The sequence below is a fragment of the Phalacrocorax carbo genome, chromosome 1, assembly GCF_963921805.1.
Source record: "Phalacrocorax carbo chromosome 1, bPhaCar2.1, whole genome shotgun sequence".
Taxonomy (NCBI): Eukaryota; Metazoa; Chordata; class Aves; order Suliformes; family Phalacrocoracidae; genus Phalacrocorax; species Phalacrocorax carbo.
Genome location: NC_087513.1, coordinates 218,669,565 through 218,681,355, shown reverse-complemented (window position 1 = coordinate 218,681,355; position 11,791 = coordinate 218,669,565). Strand labels below are relative to the sequence as shown.

Sequence of the window (11,791 nt, the reverse complement as noted above, 5' to 3'; positions counted from 1 at the left end):
CCGGGGATGCAGGGCGGCACAGCCCCTTCCCACGCACGCCCCAGCCCAGCCGCCCCAGCATCTGCTCCCCATGCCCCATCTCCGAGCCCTGCCTGGCCACCCCGCGGGGGGGATGATGCCCCCAGCCCCCGCCAGCTGCGGGACCCCCCCACTCTGCAGAGTCCTGCCCGGCTGCCCGGAGCCCCCCCGGCCCTGCTGCGGTGGCACACAGCCCCCACGCTGCTGGCCCTGCCCGAGGTGGGGGGCTGCAACCAGCCCTCCCTGGGCACCCCAGCCAGTGGGCAGGGAGGGCTTTCCAAGCCCAACCTGCCCGAGCCACCCCCACCAGCTGCAGCCTCAGCCCCCACCAGCCCCGCGCCCTTCTTCAACCTGGCTGGCCTCTTCCAGCGGCGTGGGGCCCCAAGGGAGCTGGAGTGTCCCCAGCCATCCTCAGCCACCCCCCCGAGGGCTCTGCCCTGCTTGGCTTCCTCCGGCGCCTCGCGGGCGGGAAGGGGCGTGGGGACCCTCCCAGCTGAGGGGCTGCCGGGGCGCCTGGCTGGGTGCTGGTTTTATCCTTCCCGGCCTCCCTGCTCCCATCTGGTTTGTTGTGATAATAAATGTTGAGGATCTCGCTGGTGGTGGCCACGCTCCGGGCCTGCCTGCTGCCCCATGCTGCCCCTCACCATCGCACAAGGCCGTGGTGGTGCCCAGCTGGCTCTGCCGGGCACGGCACAGCGCAGTGCTGGCCCTGCTGCCCACGGGCCCCGTGGCTGCAGTTCCCTGCCTGCCACCGCCATGCTGCGGCTCCGCGGCCGTGCTGCAGCGCCTGGCACTGCTGCCGCAGCAGCCACGTCCCCTGCCTGGCACTGCCCTGGGGCCGGCCCGTGGCTGCGTCCTCGCTGAGCAGGCCCTCCGCCAGCCCTGTCACTGCGCCCGTTGTTGGGCTGGTGCTGGCCGTGCCAGGCGGCGCGGAGGCAGGTGGTGCAGGACCCTGTCCCCTGTGGGAGCTGTGCCCGGGCTGGCCACCCCAACCAGTCAGTGGGCCTGCGTGTGCCCTCCCATCACCGCGACCTGGCCTCAGGACCCCGGTGCGGGTCTCTCCCACCCAGGCAGCTGGTCCTGTGTGGCCATTGGGGGGGCCCAATCCAGCCTCGAGTGTGACCTGGGACGGGGAGTGGAGCTGAAGAGAGGGCCCAGGCTGGCCAGGTGACCCCGGGGTGCGGGGGTCCTGGCACTGTACACCCCCTGCTCGAAGCAGGGGCAGCTGTGGAGTCAGAGCAGGCTGCTCTCAAGCCTCATCCAGTAGCATCTTGAAAACCTCCAAGGATGGAGGCTGCACAACCTCTCTCGGCAACCTGCTGCAATACCGGATGGCCCACACAGGGAAAAAAATTTCCCCCGGATCCAGCCTGAAGTCCTCATTTGAACCGACGCGGTCTCTTGTCTCCTGTCGTGCACCACTGTGAAGAGCCGGGCTCTGTTTCCTTGCTAAGCTCCCCATCAGTGTTGGCAGCTTGCTGTTAGGTCTGCAGGCTTCTCTCCTGAAGGCTGAGCAAGCCCTGGTCCCTCAGCAGCTCCTCACAGGGCAGGGACTCCAGACCGACCGGCTCAGTGGCCGCCCCTGAACTCACCACAGTATGTCAAGGTCTTTCCTCTACTGGAGGCCCAAAACGAGATGTGGTGTCTAGATGTGGTTTAGCAAGGGCTGAGCGGAGGGGAGGATAATCCCTGCCTTCAACCTCCTAGCTGTGCCCCTGTTCACAGAGGGCACGGTGATGCTGGGCTCTCCTTGCAGCAAGGGTGCATCGTAGCTTGTGTCCCACTTGCTGCCTGCCCAGACCACCAGGACTTTTGCCCTGCAGCTGCTTCCCCAGCCTGGCAGTCCCAGCCTGTGCTGTTGCGGGGGTGCTCTGCTTCCCAGAGCAGGACTTGGCATTTGTCCTTGCTGAGTTTCATGCGGTTCCTGTCAGCCCATTCCTCCCGCCCACCCAAGGCCCTCGAGGTGCTTCACCCTCCCCACGTTGGTGTCATTTGTGACCCTGGCAAGCATGCACTCTGTGCCTGCACTGGAGATGTTGAAGGAGATCTCCAGCTGAAGCTGTTAAGCAGGAGAGGTCCTGGGGCTGGTCCTTGTGGTGCTCCACTTGTGACCTGCCTCCAGGCAGAGCATAAGCCACCACCCTCTGAGCCCAGCCCTCCAACCTGGTTTTGTCCCCACCCCGGCTGTCCAGCCCTCCAAACCATAATATCCTGCCTTGAACAGGAGGATGGTGGGAGGTGGCGTCAACAGCCTTGCTGGAGTCAGGACCATCATCACCCATGGCCGTCGCTGGCCACCGCAGCCCCCGTCACGATGCCGTGGAGGGCAGGCAGGGTGGCCGGGGGGGGGGGGTGTGACTTCGCCCCGGTCACCCCCCCCCGGGCCTCACTCAGCCACCACCGTGGCTGTGGCTGCGGTGCGACCCTGGCACGGCCCTGGCCGATGGCGATGGGGTGAGGCAGGAATGCCGCCTGGCTGGCTCCGCCACGCGGCTGGGGACAGCCCCCCCCCCCCCCCCCCCCAGGGCCACCGCACCCACGGCCACCGCACCCACGGCCACCGCACCCGGCGTGAGCCGGCCCTGCACCATGGCCGCGCGTGCGCTCGCACGTGGGTGTGCGTGTGCACCCCGGGGCCCCCACGCCCGCAGCGTCCACGGCCACCGCCCACCTTCCGGCGCCTTTCCCACGCCCAGCACCCAGCAGTACCGCGGGACGCGGCCAGACCCGGCCGCGGGGACACCCTGCCGGACCCCCCCGTCCCTCCCGCCGCCCACCCGGGGCCTGGTGCCGCAGCGGGATGGGTCCCACGGGCAGGTGAGCCGGCGTGTGCCGGGCGTGTGCCGGGGCGCGTGGCGCACGGGCGGGGGACGGTGGCCCTGGGGGATCCTCGGGGGGGGGGCGTCCCCCGAGGGCAACAGAAGGCATGGGGACACACACACGCGTGTGCAGGCGGGAGCGCGTGCACACCCTGCGCAGGTGGGGCGTGTCCATATCCCCCATGTCACTGCGGGGGGGTGCCGCCCCCCTGCACCCCCGGGGCCGGCGGCACCCCACGTTTAAGCCGCGAGTGGTCTCTGCCCCACCTGTGTCCACACAAGGTGTGTGTGTGGGGGTGGGACAGGCGGCACGCGTGCCAGCCCCCCCAAGGCACACTGCACCCCCCCCCCCGCACACTTTGGGGTCCCCCAGCCAGGACACCCCCCCTCACTGAGAAGGGGGCAGAGCGGGGCGGGATGTGGTTGCTGTGGCGACAGCCGGGTACCCCGGGATGCAGGAGGCGCGCCCGGAGCCCCCCCCACTGCAGAGCCACAGCCCGGACCCGACCATTCCTGTTGGGGGGGTGGGTCCTGCTCTCCCCCCCACGGACCCCCACGCTGGGCACCCCCCCCGGAACGGCGGACTCGGGAACGGCGATACGTCGCTCGCGACGCGTCGCCGTTCCCGAGTGGGGCGTCCGGGGGGGCGTCCCGGCGCAGTCCGGGGGGTAAAAAACGCGCGCCCCCCCCGGCACCCCGCCGTGGTGCGGCCCGGTCTGGCAGCTGCCTGCCCTGCCCATCCCTGGCGCAGTCCTGCCGCGCCGAGCCGGGCCGGGCCGAGGATGCGCGGTGCCGGTCCGCGGGGGGGGCTGGAGCGAGGAGGGGGCTGCGTAGGGGGTGAGTAGGGCGAGGAGGAGGATGGGGTTTGCACGGGTGGAGATGTCACGCGTGGGGATGGGGTGTGGGACAGGCCTGCCCGGGGGTGGGGGGTCTGGCAGGGATGGGGTGGGGGCAGCGCCGGCCTGTCGCGAGTGGCGAGCAGCCTGGATGGGCTGGGGCTTGGAGGGACCAGGACAAGGCGGGAAGGGGGATCAGGGAGAGGAAGGACGGGGGACAGGGACAAGGGGGCGCCGGGGACAGGAGGATGCAGGGCGGGGGGACAGGGCTGCGGACGGTGGGGTGGGGGCCTGGACACGAGGTTGGGGGACAGGGGCAGGACAGGGGAGGACACAGGGACAAGGAGGGGCGGGACGTGTGGCCGTGCCGTGCCCGCAGCATCACGGCGGGGTCCCGCAGCCGCTGCGGCTCCCCGGGCCCCCCCCGGTGCCCAGACCTCCCCGATGCCCCGCTGACCCCCCATGCCCCGCTGACCCCCCATGCCCCGCTGACCCCCCCCGGTACCCCTCTGACTCCCCCGCCCCCAGTGACCAGATGCCCCCCACCCCCCCCCCGTGCTCCGCTGGCCCTCACACTGATCCCCCCCTCCGGTGCCCGGACCCCCCCCGGTGCCCGGAGCCCTACCCCCCCGTGCCCCACTGACACCCTCCGTGCTGTTCCCCTCCCCGGTGCCGGGATCCCCTCCGGTGCCCCACTGACGCCCCCCCCCCGTGCCCTGCTGTCCCCCCCGGTGCCCGGACCTCCCCCTGTGCCCCCGCCGCGCGGGGGCGGTGCCGTCGGGGCGGGCGGTGCCGCACAATGGCGGCCGGGGCGGGGCCGGGCCGGGGCCTGGGGTGCGGGGCCGCCGCAGCGCCGTGAGCGGGGCTGGGGGCGCGGGGGCCCGCGTGTGGGGCGGCTGTGGCGCGGGGGGCAGGCGGCGTGTCCCCGTGGGGCGGGGGATGCTGGGGGACCCCAGCCCGGGGGTGTCCAGGACACGGCGAGGGGCGGGATCAGCGGGATCCGTGGGGCGGGGGTTGCCGGGGGTGCTGGGGGGCTGGCAGGGGTGCCGTGGGGCAGGCGGGGGGGTGCCGTGGGGCGGGTAGGGGTTGTCGTGGGGCAGAGGGGTGGTGGGGGTGCCGGGGGACGGGCAGGGGCTTTACCCGGAACCCACTGCTTTGGGGCGGGGGGGGGGGGGCTGCGCACCCCGGCGCTGGGGTGCGGGGCAGGGCTGTGGGTCGCAGAGATGTGTGGGTCTGGCTTTGGGCACCCAGGGCCCATGGGCATGGACCGGAGCGGGGGACCCCCACCCGTGGCCCCCAGGGCACGTGGGGCCGAGGGCTGCGGGCCCGGTGTGTGGGGCAGCGTGGGCCGTGACCGTGCGGGGCCGGGGGCTGTGGGGCGCCGTGGGGCTGCCCCACTGACCGCCCACGCCCACAGGCTGAGCGCCGTGGGGCCGCGGGGACGCCGCCATGGCCAAGCGGGAGGCCAGCGCCAGCCCGGTGGTGCGGCAGATTGACAAACAGTTCCTGGTGTGCAGCATCTGCCTCGACCGCTACCGCAACCCCAAGGTGCTGCCGTGCCTGCACACCTTCTGCGAGAGGTGAGACCCTGCCGTGCCCCCCGCCACACCCCACCGCGACCTGCTGTGCCCCTGCCCCGCGCACCCCACCGCATCCCCTTTGTGCCCTTGGGCCACGCTGCATCCCCGCTGTCTCCCTGGTGTGTCCTCCTGTGCCCTGCTGCATCCCTGCTGCGTCCCCTCCGCAACCCCGGGCCTTGCTGTGTCCTCACCCTGTCCCCGCTGCACCCCTCCTCTGCCCTGCTGTGTCCCTGGGACCCCTGTGTCCTGACCGCGACCTGCTGCACCCCTGGGCCCCCCTGCACGCCCCCCGCAATCCCCCCATGCCCCCAGCCCTGCTGTGTCCTGCTAGGCCTTGCTGCAACCCCCAGCTTGCGTCCCTCTGCTGCACTCTGGGCCCTGTTGTGCCCCCCCACTGCGTCCCACTGCATCCCCCAGCAGCCCCTCACGCAGCTTCTGCAGGAGGAGGGCTGGAGTCCCCGCATGCAGTGTGAACTGCACCCCTGCTGCACCCCGTTGCACCCCGACTGCATCCCCGCTGCACCCATGTGGCACTGCACTGCATCCCCACGGCATCCCTGCTGCACCTTGTTGCACCCCCATGCATCCCTGCTGCCTCCCAGCTGTACAGCACTGCATCCCTCCAGCATCCCCCAAACCCGCAGCGAGAGCGGAGGTGCCCGCCTCAGCCCGCCCTCCCCACATGTCCCCCAACACCTGCCATGGGGCAGCCAGAGCCCCCTTCTACCCCCCGGCCTCCACAGCTGGTGGTGAGCCAGGACCCATGGCAGCCCTGTGCCCCCCTGCCCCTCCCAGTGAGAGCTGGGGCCAAGTCCCCCTGCACCCCCAGGGGTGGGGAGCCGGGGGCCCCCCCCACTCCATGGCTGCCTTCCGCCTGACACGGCCGCCCATGTGGGGGCCAGGACCCCACTGCCCCTGCGCCCCCCACTTCTCCGCAAGGGCTGCGCAGCCTCCCCCTGAGCCTCGCATGGCCACCCACCCACTGGGCTGCGGCAGCTGGGGCTGATCTGGTGCTGGGTTCTGGGGGGGGCGGGGGGCTGCATGGCGGTGCTGGGGGGGCGGGGGGCTGCTGCGGGCACAGCTGGGCTGGGGGTTGCGGCTCTGGTCATCAGCGGTGGGCTCTGTACTGATGTCTGCTCTCTCTGTGCCCCCCAGAGACCCTCCCGCAGCCTCCCTTGTCCCCGGATCTGCCCCAGCCCCATCCCCAGCCTGGTCCACCTGGCCTGTCCCCTCCTGTCCGTCCGTCTGTCCACCCCTCCAGGCCCTGGCGGCGGCTGCTCATGGCACCGCAGCACAGCTCTCCTGTCCATCTGTCCTGCCGTCTGCCTGCCCCTCCGGCCCCCACACTCACTCTTGCGTCCCGGTGTGCTGCAGTGTAGCCCTCCTGTCTGTCTGTCTGTCTGTCTGTCCTGCTGTCTGCTCTGCCAGCCCTGTCCCTCTGCTCCTGCCTTGTGTGCCACAGTGCAGCCCTCCTGTCCGTCCATCCGTCCCGTCTGCCTCCCCCTGCAGCCCTGTCCCTGTGCTCCTTCCCCGCGCACCCTGGTCCCTCCTGTCCATCTGTCCGTCTTGCTGTCTGCCTTGCCTCACTCCTGCACCCCAGCATGCTCCAGTGCAGCCCTCCTGTCCGTTTGCCTGTCTGTCCTGCTGCCTGTCTGCCCCTCTGGCCCTGTCCCTTTGCTCCTGCCCCATGCACCCTGGTCCCTCCTGTCCGTCCGTCTGTCCCTCTGCCCCCTGTCCCCGCCGCGTGCGGGTCCTGACCCTCTGGTTGTCCCCGTTCGCCCCAGGTGTCTCCAGAACTATATCCCGCCCCAGAGCCTGACCCTGTCCTGCCCCGTGTGCCGCCAGACCTCCATCCTGCCCGAGCGCGGCGTCGCCGCCCTGCAGAACAACTTCTTCATCACCAACCTGATGGAGGTGCTGCAGCGGGACCCCGAGAGCTGCGGCCCCCACCCCGGCCACGGCCTGGACCCCGTCAGCGCCGTCACCGGCCAGCCCCTCTCCTGCCCCAACCACGAGGGCAAGGTGGGTCATCTGGAGGGGCTGTGGGGGTCTGGGGAGGGGCTGTGTGGGTCTGGGAGGGCTGTGGGGTCCGGGTGCCAGGGGGGCCATCACGGGCAGCCCTGAGTGCCCACGCGCAGGTGATGGAGTTCTACTGCGAGCCCTGCGAGACGGCCATGTGCCGCGAGTGCACAGAGGGGGAGCACCGGGAGCACGTCACCGTGCCGCTGCGTGATGTGGTGGAGCAGCACAAGGCGGCCCTGCAGCAGCAGCTGGATGCCGTCAGGAGCAGGTACGGGGATGGGGGGGGCCGGGCTCTGGGAGGGTCTCCCCCAGTGGAGCCAGACGCGCGCCCAGCGCCGGCTCCTCCGCAGGCTCCCGCAGCTGGCGGCGGCCATCGGGCTGGTGTCGGAGATCAGCCAGCAGCTGGTGGAGCGCAAGAACGAGGCAGTGTCGGAGATTGGCAGCACCTTCGAGGAGCTGGAGACGGCGCTGCGGCAGCGCAAGGGGCTGCTGGTGCGGGACCTGGAGGCCACCTGTGGGGCCAAGCAGAAGGTAACGCCGCCATGCCCCACAACATCGTGCCCCACACTGTCATGCCTCCGTGCCACGGTGCCAGTGTCCCTCCCCTGTGCCTGCCTGGCTCGCCTGGAGAAGGGTGAACGTGCCCTGGCCGTGCCAGCAGCTCCGCCAGCCCTACTGGCACAGGCGGCTGGGCTCTGGGCAGCCCTTGCTCTGGGCAGCCGGGCTCCAGGTGCAGAGCTGCCGGGGCTGGCCGGAGCTGCGGCCGGGATCTGGGTGCCGGCGAGGGTCCCGGCCCGGCGGTGAGGGTGACGTGCCCTGTCGTGGCAGGTGCTGCAGGCGCAGCTGGACGCCCTGCGCCAGGGCCAGGAGAGCATCCTCAGCAGCTGCGCCTTCACCGAGCAGGCGCTGCACCACGGCACCGCCACTGAGGTGCTGCTGGTGAAGAAACAGATGAGCGAGCGGCTGAGCGAGCTGGCCAGCCAGGAGTTCCCCGAGCACCCCCACGAGAACGCCCAGCTTGACTACGTGGTGGAGACGGAGGGTGTCCGCAAGTCCATCCTCAACCTGGGCGTGCTGATCACCACCAGTGCCACAGCCCACAAGACGGTGGCCACGGGTGAGGGGCTGCGGCACGCCGTGGTGGGGCAGCCCTCCTCGCTCAGCGTCACCACCAAGGACAAGGACGGGGAGCTGGTGCGCAGCGGCAGCGCCAGCCTGCGCTTCCAGGTGACGGCGCCGGACGGCGGCACAGCCGAGGCGGAGGTGCAGGACAACAAGAATGGCACCTACGAGCTGCTCTACACCCCCCGTGCCGAGGGCGACTTCCTCCTCTCTATCCTGCTCTACGGGCAGCCCATCCGTGGCAGCCCCTTCCGTGTCCGTGCCGTCAAGGCCTCCGACGTGCCCCCCTCTCCCGACGACGTCAAGCGCCGTGTCAAGTCACCCAGCAGTGGGCACATCCGGCAGAAGGCTGTCCGGCGCCCCTCCAGCATGTACAGCAGCGGCAAGAAGAAGGAGAACCCCATCGAGGACGAGCTCATCTTCCGCGTGGGTGAGCGGTGGGGGCTCCCTGAGGTGGCAGGGGCTCCCTGGGGCTCCCCCGGGCAGGTGGGCCCCCCCTGACTGCCGCCTCCCCGCCGCAGGAAGCCGTGGCCGGGAGAAGGGGGAGTTCACCAACCTCCAGGGCATCTCCACCTCCAGCAGTGGCCGCATTGTGGTGGCCGACAGCAATAACCAGTGTGTGCAGGTAGGACCGCGGCCCCAGCCCCTGCCCCGGCCCAGCCCCCCACCCAGCTGACCCCCCCCCATTGCCCCCCACAGGTGTTTTCCAACGAGGGGCAGTTCCGGCTGCGGTTCGGGGTGCGGGGCCGCTCCCCTGGCCAGCTCCAGCGCCCGACTGGTGTCACCGTGGACATGAATGGGGACATCATCATCGCAGACTACGACAACCGCTGGGTCAGCATCTTCTCCCCTGAGGGAAAGTTCAAGGTGAGGGGGCAGCGGCCGGGAGGGGGGGCCGCGGCTCCGCACCCGGCCATGACACCCCTGCCCGGCCGCAGACCAAGATCGGGGCTGGGCGGCTGATGGGCCCCAAGGGCGTCGCTGTGGACCGCAACGGCCACATCATCGTGGTGGACAACAAGGCCTGCTGCGTCTTCATCTTCCAGTCCAACGGCAAACTCGTCACCAAGTTCGGGAGCCGCGGCACGGCTGAGCGGCAGTTTGCAGGTACACTCGATGGTAATACACCGACTGGCAAGTCCCCTCTTCCTTACTGCATGCCTTTGGCTTCCCGCTGCACCGGGGCCGGGCCGGGCCGGTGAGTACCGCACACCTCGCTGAGGGCGGCTGACGCCCAGCTGGCACTGGGGCACCTGGGGCTGGGGTCTGGGCTGGGGTCTGGGATCTGCTTCTAGTTCTGGGCTTGGGTTTTGGTTCTGGTTCTAAGCTCTGGTCTTAGGCTCTGGTTCTGGGCTCAGGTTTTGGTTCTGAGCTCTGGTTCTGGGTTCGGGCTCGGGGCTCTTGGTTGTTGTCATGGGCTCTGGTTCTGGCAGTGGGCTCTGTCCCTGTGGGTCAGGCCTCTGGGGTCTTGGTGCTGGTCCTGCTGTGGGGCTGGGCACCCCCTCCAGCCATGGGGGGCCGGGCACTGCCTGCGCTAACCCCCTCGTGCTGGCCTCACCGGCTGCTCGTGCAGCACTAACCACGCTAACCGGGCACGGGGCCTGGGCTGTCCCCTCCCCGGCGTGGGACCGAGGGGCGTCCCCCTGTCCCCGCAGCACTGGTGCTGTGCCAGGCTGGGACCCCCCATCCCTGGGCTGAGCCCCCTCCCCTCCCCAGGGCCCCACTTCGTGGCGGTCAACAACAAGAACGAGATCGTGGTGACCGACTTCCACAACCACTCGGTGAAGGTGAGTGCCGTGTGGCAGGCGCTGGGTGGTCGTCAGCGTCCCCGGCTCCATGCCGGCCCCACACCCTCTGGGGCTGGTGCCGGTGCTGTGTGCTGGGGTGACCCACAGTGATCCGCTGTCCCCAGGTGTACAACGCAGACGGCGAGTTCCTCTTCAAGTTCGGGTCTCACGGGGAGGGGAACGGGCAGTTCAACGCCCCCACGGGGGTGGCCGTCGATGCCAACGGCAACATCATCGTGGCCGACTGGGGTAACAGCCGCATCCAGGTACCGGCACCGGCAAAACGCTGCCCCGGGGGGCGCAGCCCTGCAGCCCGCAGAGCCCCCCGTGCGGCCCTGGCCCCAGGGGTGCTGGGCCAGCACCATCCCCTCCCCATCCCGTCCCTGTCCCCATCCCCGTCCCACTGCAGGGAGCGAGTCCCGCCAGCAGCCCCGGCGCAGGCCAGGGGTGGCAGCCGGGGACCAGGGTTTGTAGCCCAAGTGCTGAACCACAGGGCAAGGCAGGGGGGGGCTCAGCAGAGTGGGGACAAGGTCCTGGCAGGCCGGGTCCCTCCATGGCGGTGGGGTCCCTCCATGGCGGTGGGGTCCCTCCATGGCGGTGGGGTCCCTCCATGGCGGTGGGGTGCCTGGGCAGCAGTGGCAGCAGCAATGTTGGGGACAGCATGTCTCTGCCTGTCCCCGCAGGTCTTCGACAGCTCGGGCTCCTTCCTCTCCTACATCAACACGGCCGCCGACCCCCTGTATGGGCCGCAGGGCCTGGCCCTGACCTCCGACGGACACGTGGTGGTGGCCGACTCTGGCAACCATTGCTTCAAGGCCTATCGCTACCTGCAGTAGCTGCCACGGGGCTGGGGCTGGGGCTGGGGATGCTGCCACGCCAGGACAGGGCCCGCGGGCCCCCCGGGACAGCACCTGCAGCAGGGCATCCCGAGCAACAGCTGCCCCACAGCCATCGCTGCCCCACAGCCATTGCAGCCCCACAGCTGTCGCTGCCCCCCAAGCACCGCCCCGGCCTTCATGTGCACTTTATCCTGGGGGGCGGCCGGGCCCAGAGCAGGGGTGAGGACGGGTCTGGCTGGGGCGGGGGCTGATGGGGATCCGTGGTCATGCCCTTCCTCCTGCACCATGGCAGGGCTGGCAGCCCCAGTGCCCCTGCGGCTGGGGCTCCTGACGGTGCGTGGGGGCGATGGGAGCGTGTGGGGCATGGGGAGGCGCCGGGCAGGGCTGGGGGGCTGCGTGTGCTGCTGGGGGCTGTGGGGCAGCCGTGGGGTGGCCGGTCCCGGAGTCCACTGCCCCCCAGCGGCCCTGCTCCCCCAGCACTGTGGCCCCCTCCCCTGGCTCGAGCCCCAGCCATGGGGCGACCGCGCGTGCCTGCCTGCCCCACGGTGGGGCTGTGTGGGGCTGCTGCCGCACGCTGACAAACTGTATGTACAAAATAAAGTATTCTGGAAGTACCCTGCCTCCCAGCACTGCCAGCCCCACGGCGGGGGGTGGGGGGAGCAGGGGCATCTCCCACCCCATGGATCCATGTCACAGCCATGGCACCACCTTTGCTGGGGTTCCCTGGGTCAAAGCCTCACAGGATGCGGTGGTGGGACTCCTGTCCTG

General features: G+C 70.7%; 1 protein-coding gene across 6 annotated transcripts; it reads left to right on the top strand.

Moving 5' to 3' along the window:
* Positions 1-4,437: 4,437 nt before the first annotated feature.
* On the top strand, positions 4,438-11,637 carry TRIM3 (tripartite motif containing 3). Of its 6 annotated transcripts, none has more exons than XM_064441674.1 (12): positions 4,438-4,528; positions 5,091-5,253; positions 7,038-7,275; positions 7,392-7,543; positions 7,626-7,806; positions 8,179-8,827; positions 8,919-9,022; positions 9,097-9,264; positions 9,336-9,516; positions 10,114-10,184; positions 10,310-10,450; positions 10,868-11,637. In XM_064441674.1, the coding sequence occupies exons 2-12, from the start codon at positions 5,123-5,125 to the stop codon at positions 11,018-11,020; spliced, it is 2,169 nt and encodes a 722-aa protein (XP_064297744.1). In that variant the 5' UTR covers positions 4,438-4,528; positions 5,091-5,122; the 3' UTR covers positions 11,021-11,637. The 6 variants fall into 6 exon arrangements, with proteins under 6 accessions (XP_064297744.1, XP_064297743.1, XP_064297740.1 ...); XM_064441673.1 differs by having other exon boundaries at positions 8,104-8,827; positions 9,336-9,504; XM_064441670.1 differs by having other exon boundaries at positions 8,104-8,827.
* The last annotated feature ends 154 nt before the right edge of the window (positions 11,638-11,791 follow it).

Coding starts and splice junctions, on each gene's coding strand:
- TRIM3 (XM_064441670.1), top strand. CDS start 5,123: ATGGCCAAGCGGGAGGCCAGCGCCAGCCCGGTGGTGCGGCAGATTGAC. Junction 9,023..9,096: donor GCAATAACCAGTGTGTGCAG/GTAGGACCGCGG, acceptor TGCCCCCCACAG/GTGTTTTCCAACGAGGGGCA. Junction 10,185..10,309: donor TCCACAACCACTCGGTGAAG/GTGAGTGCCGTG, acceptor CGCTGTCCCCAG/GTGTACAACGCAGACGGCGA.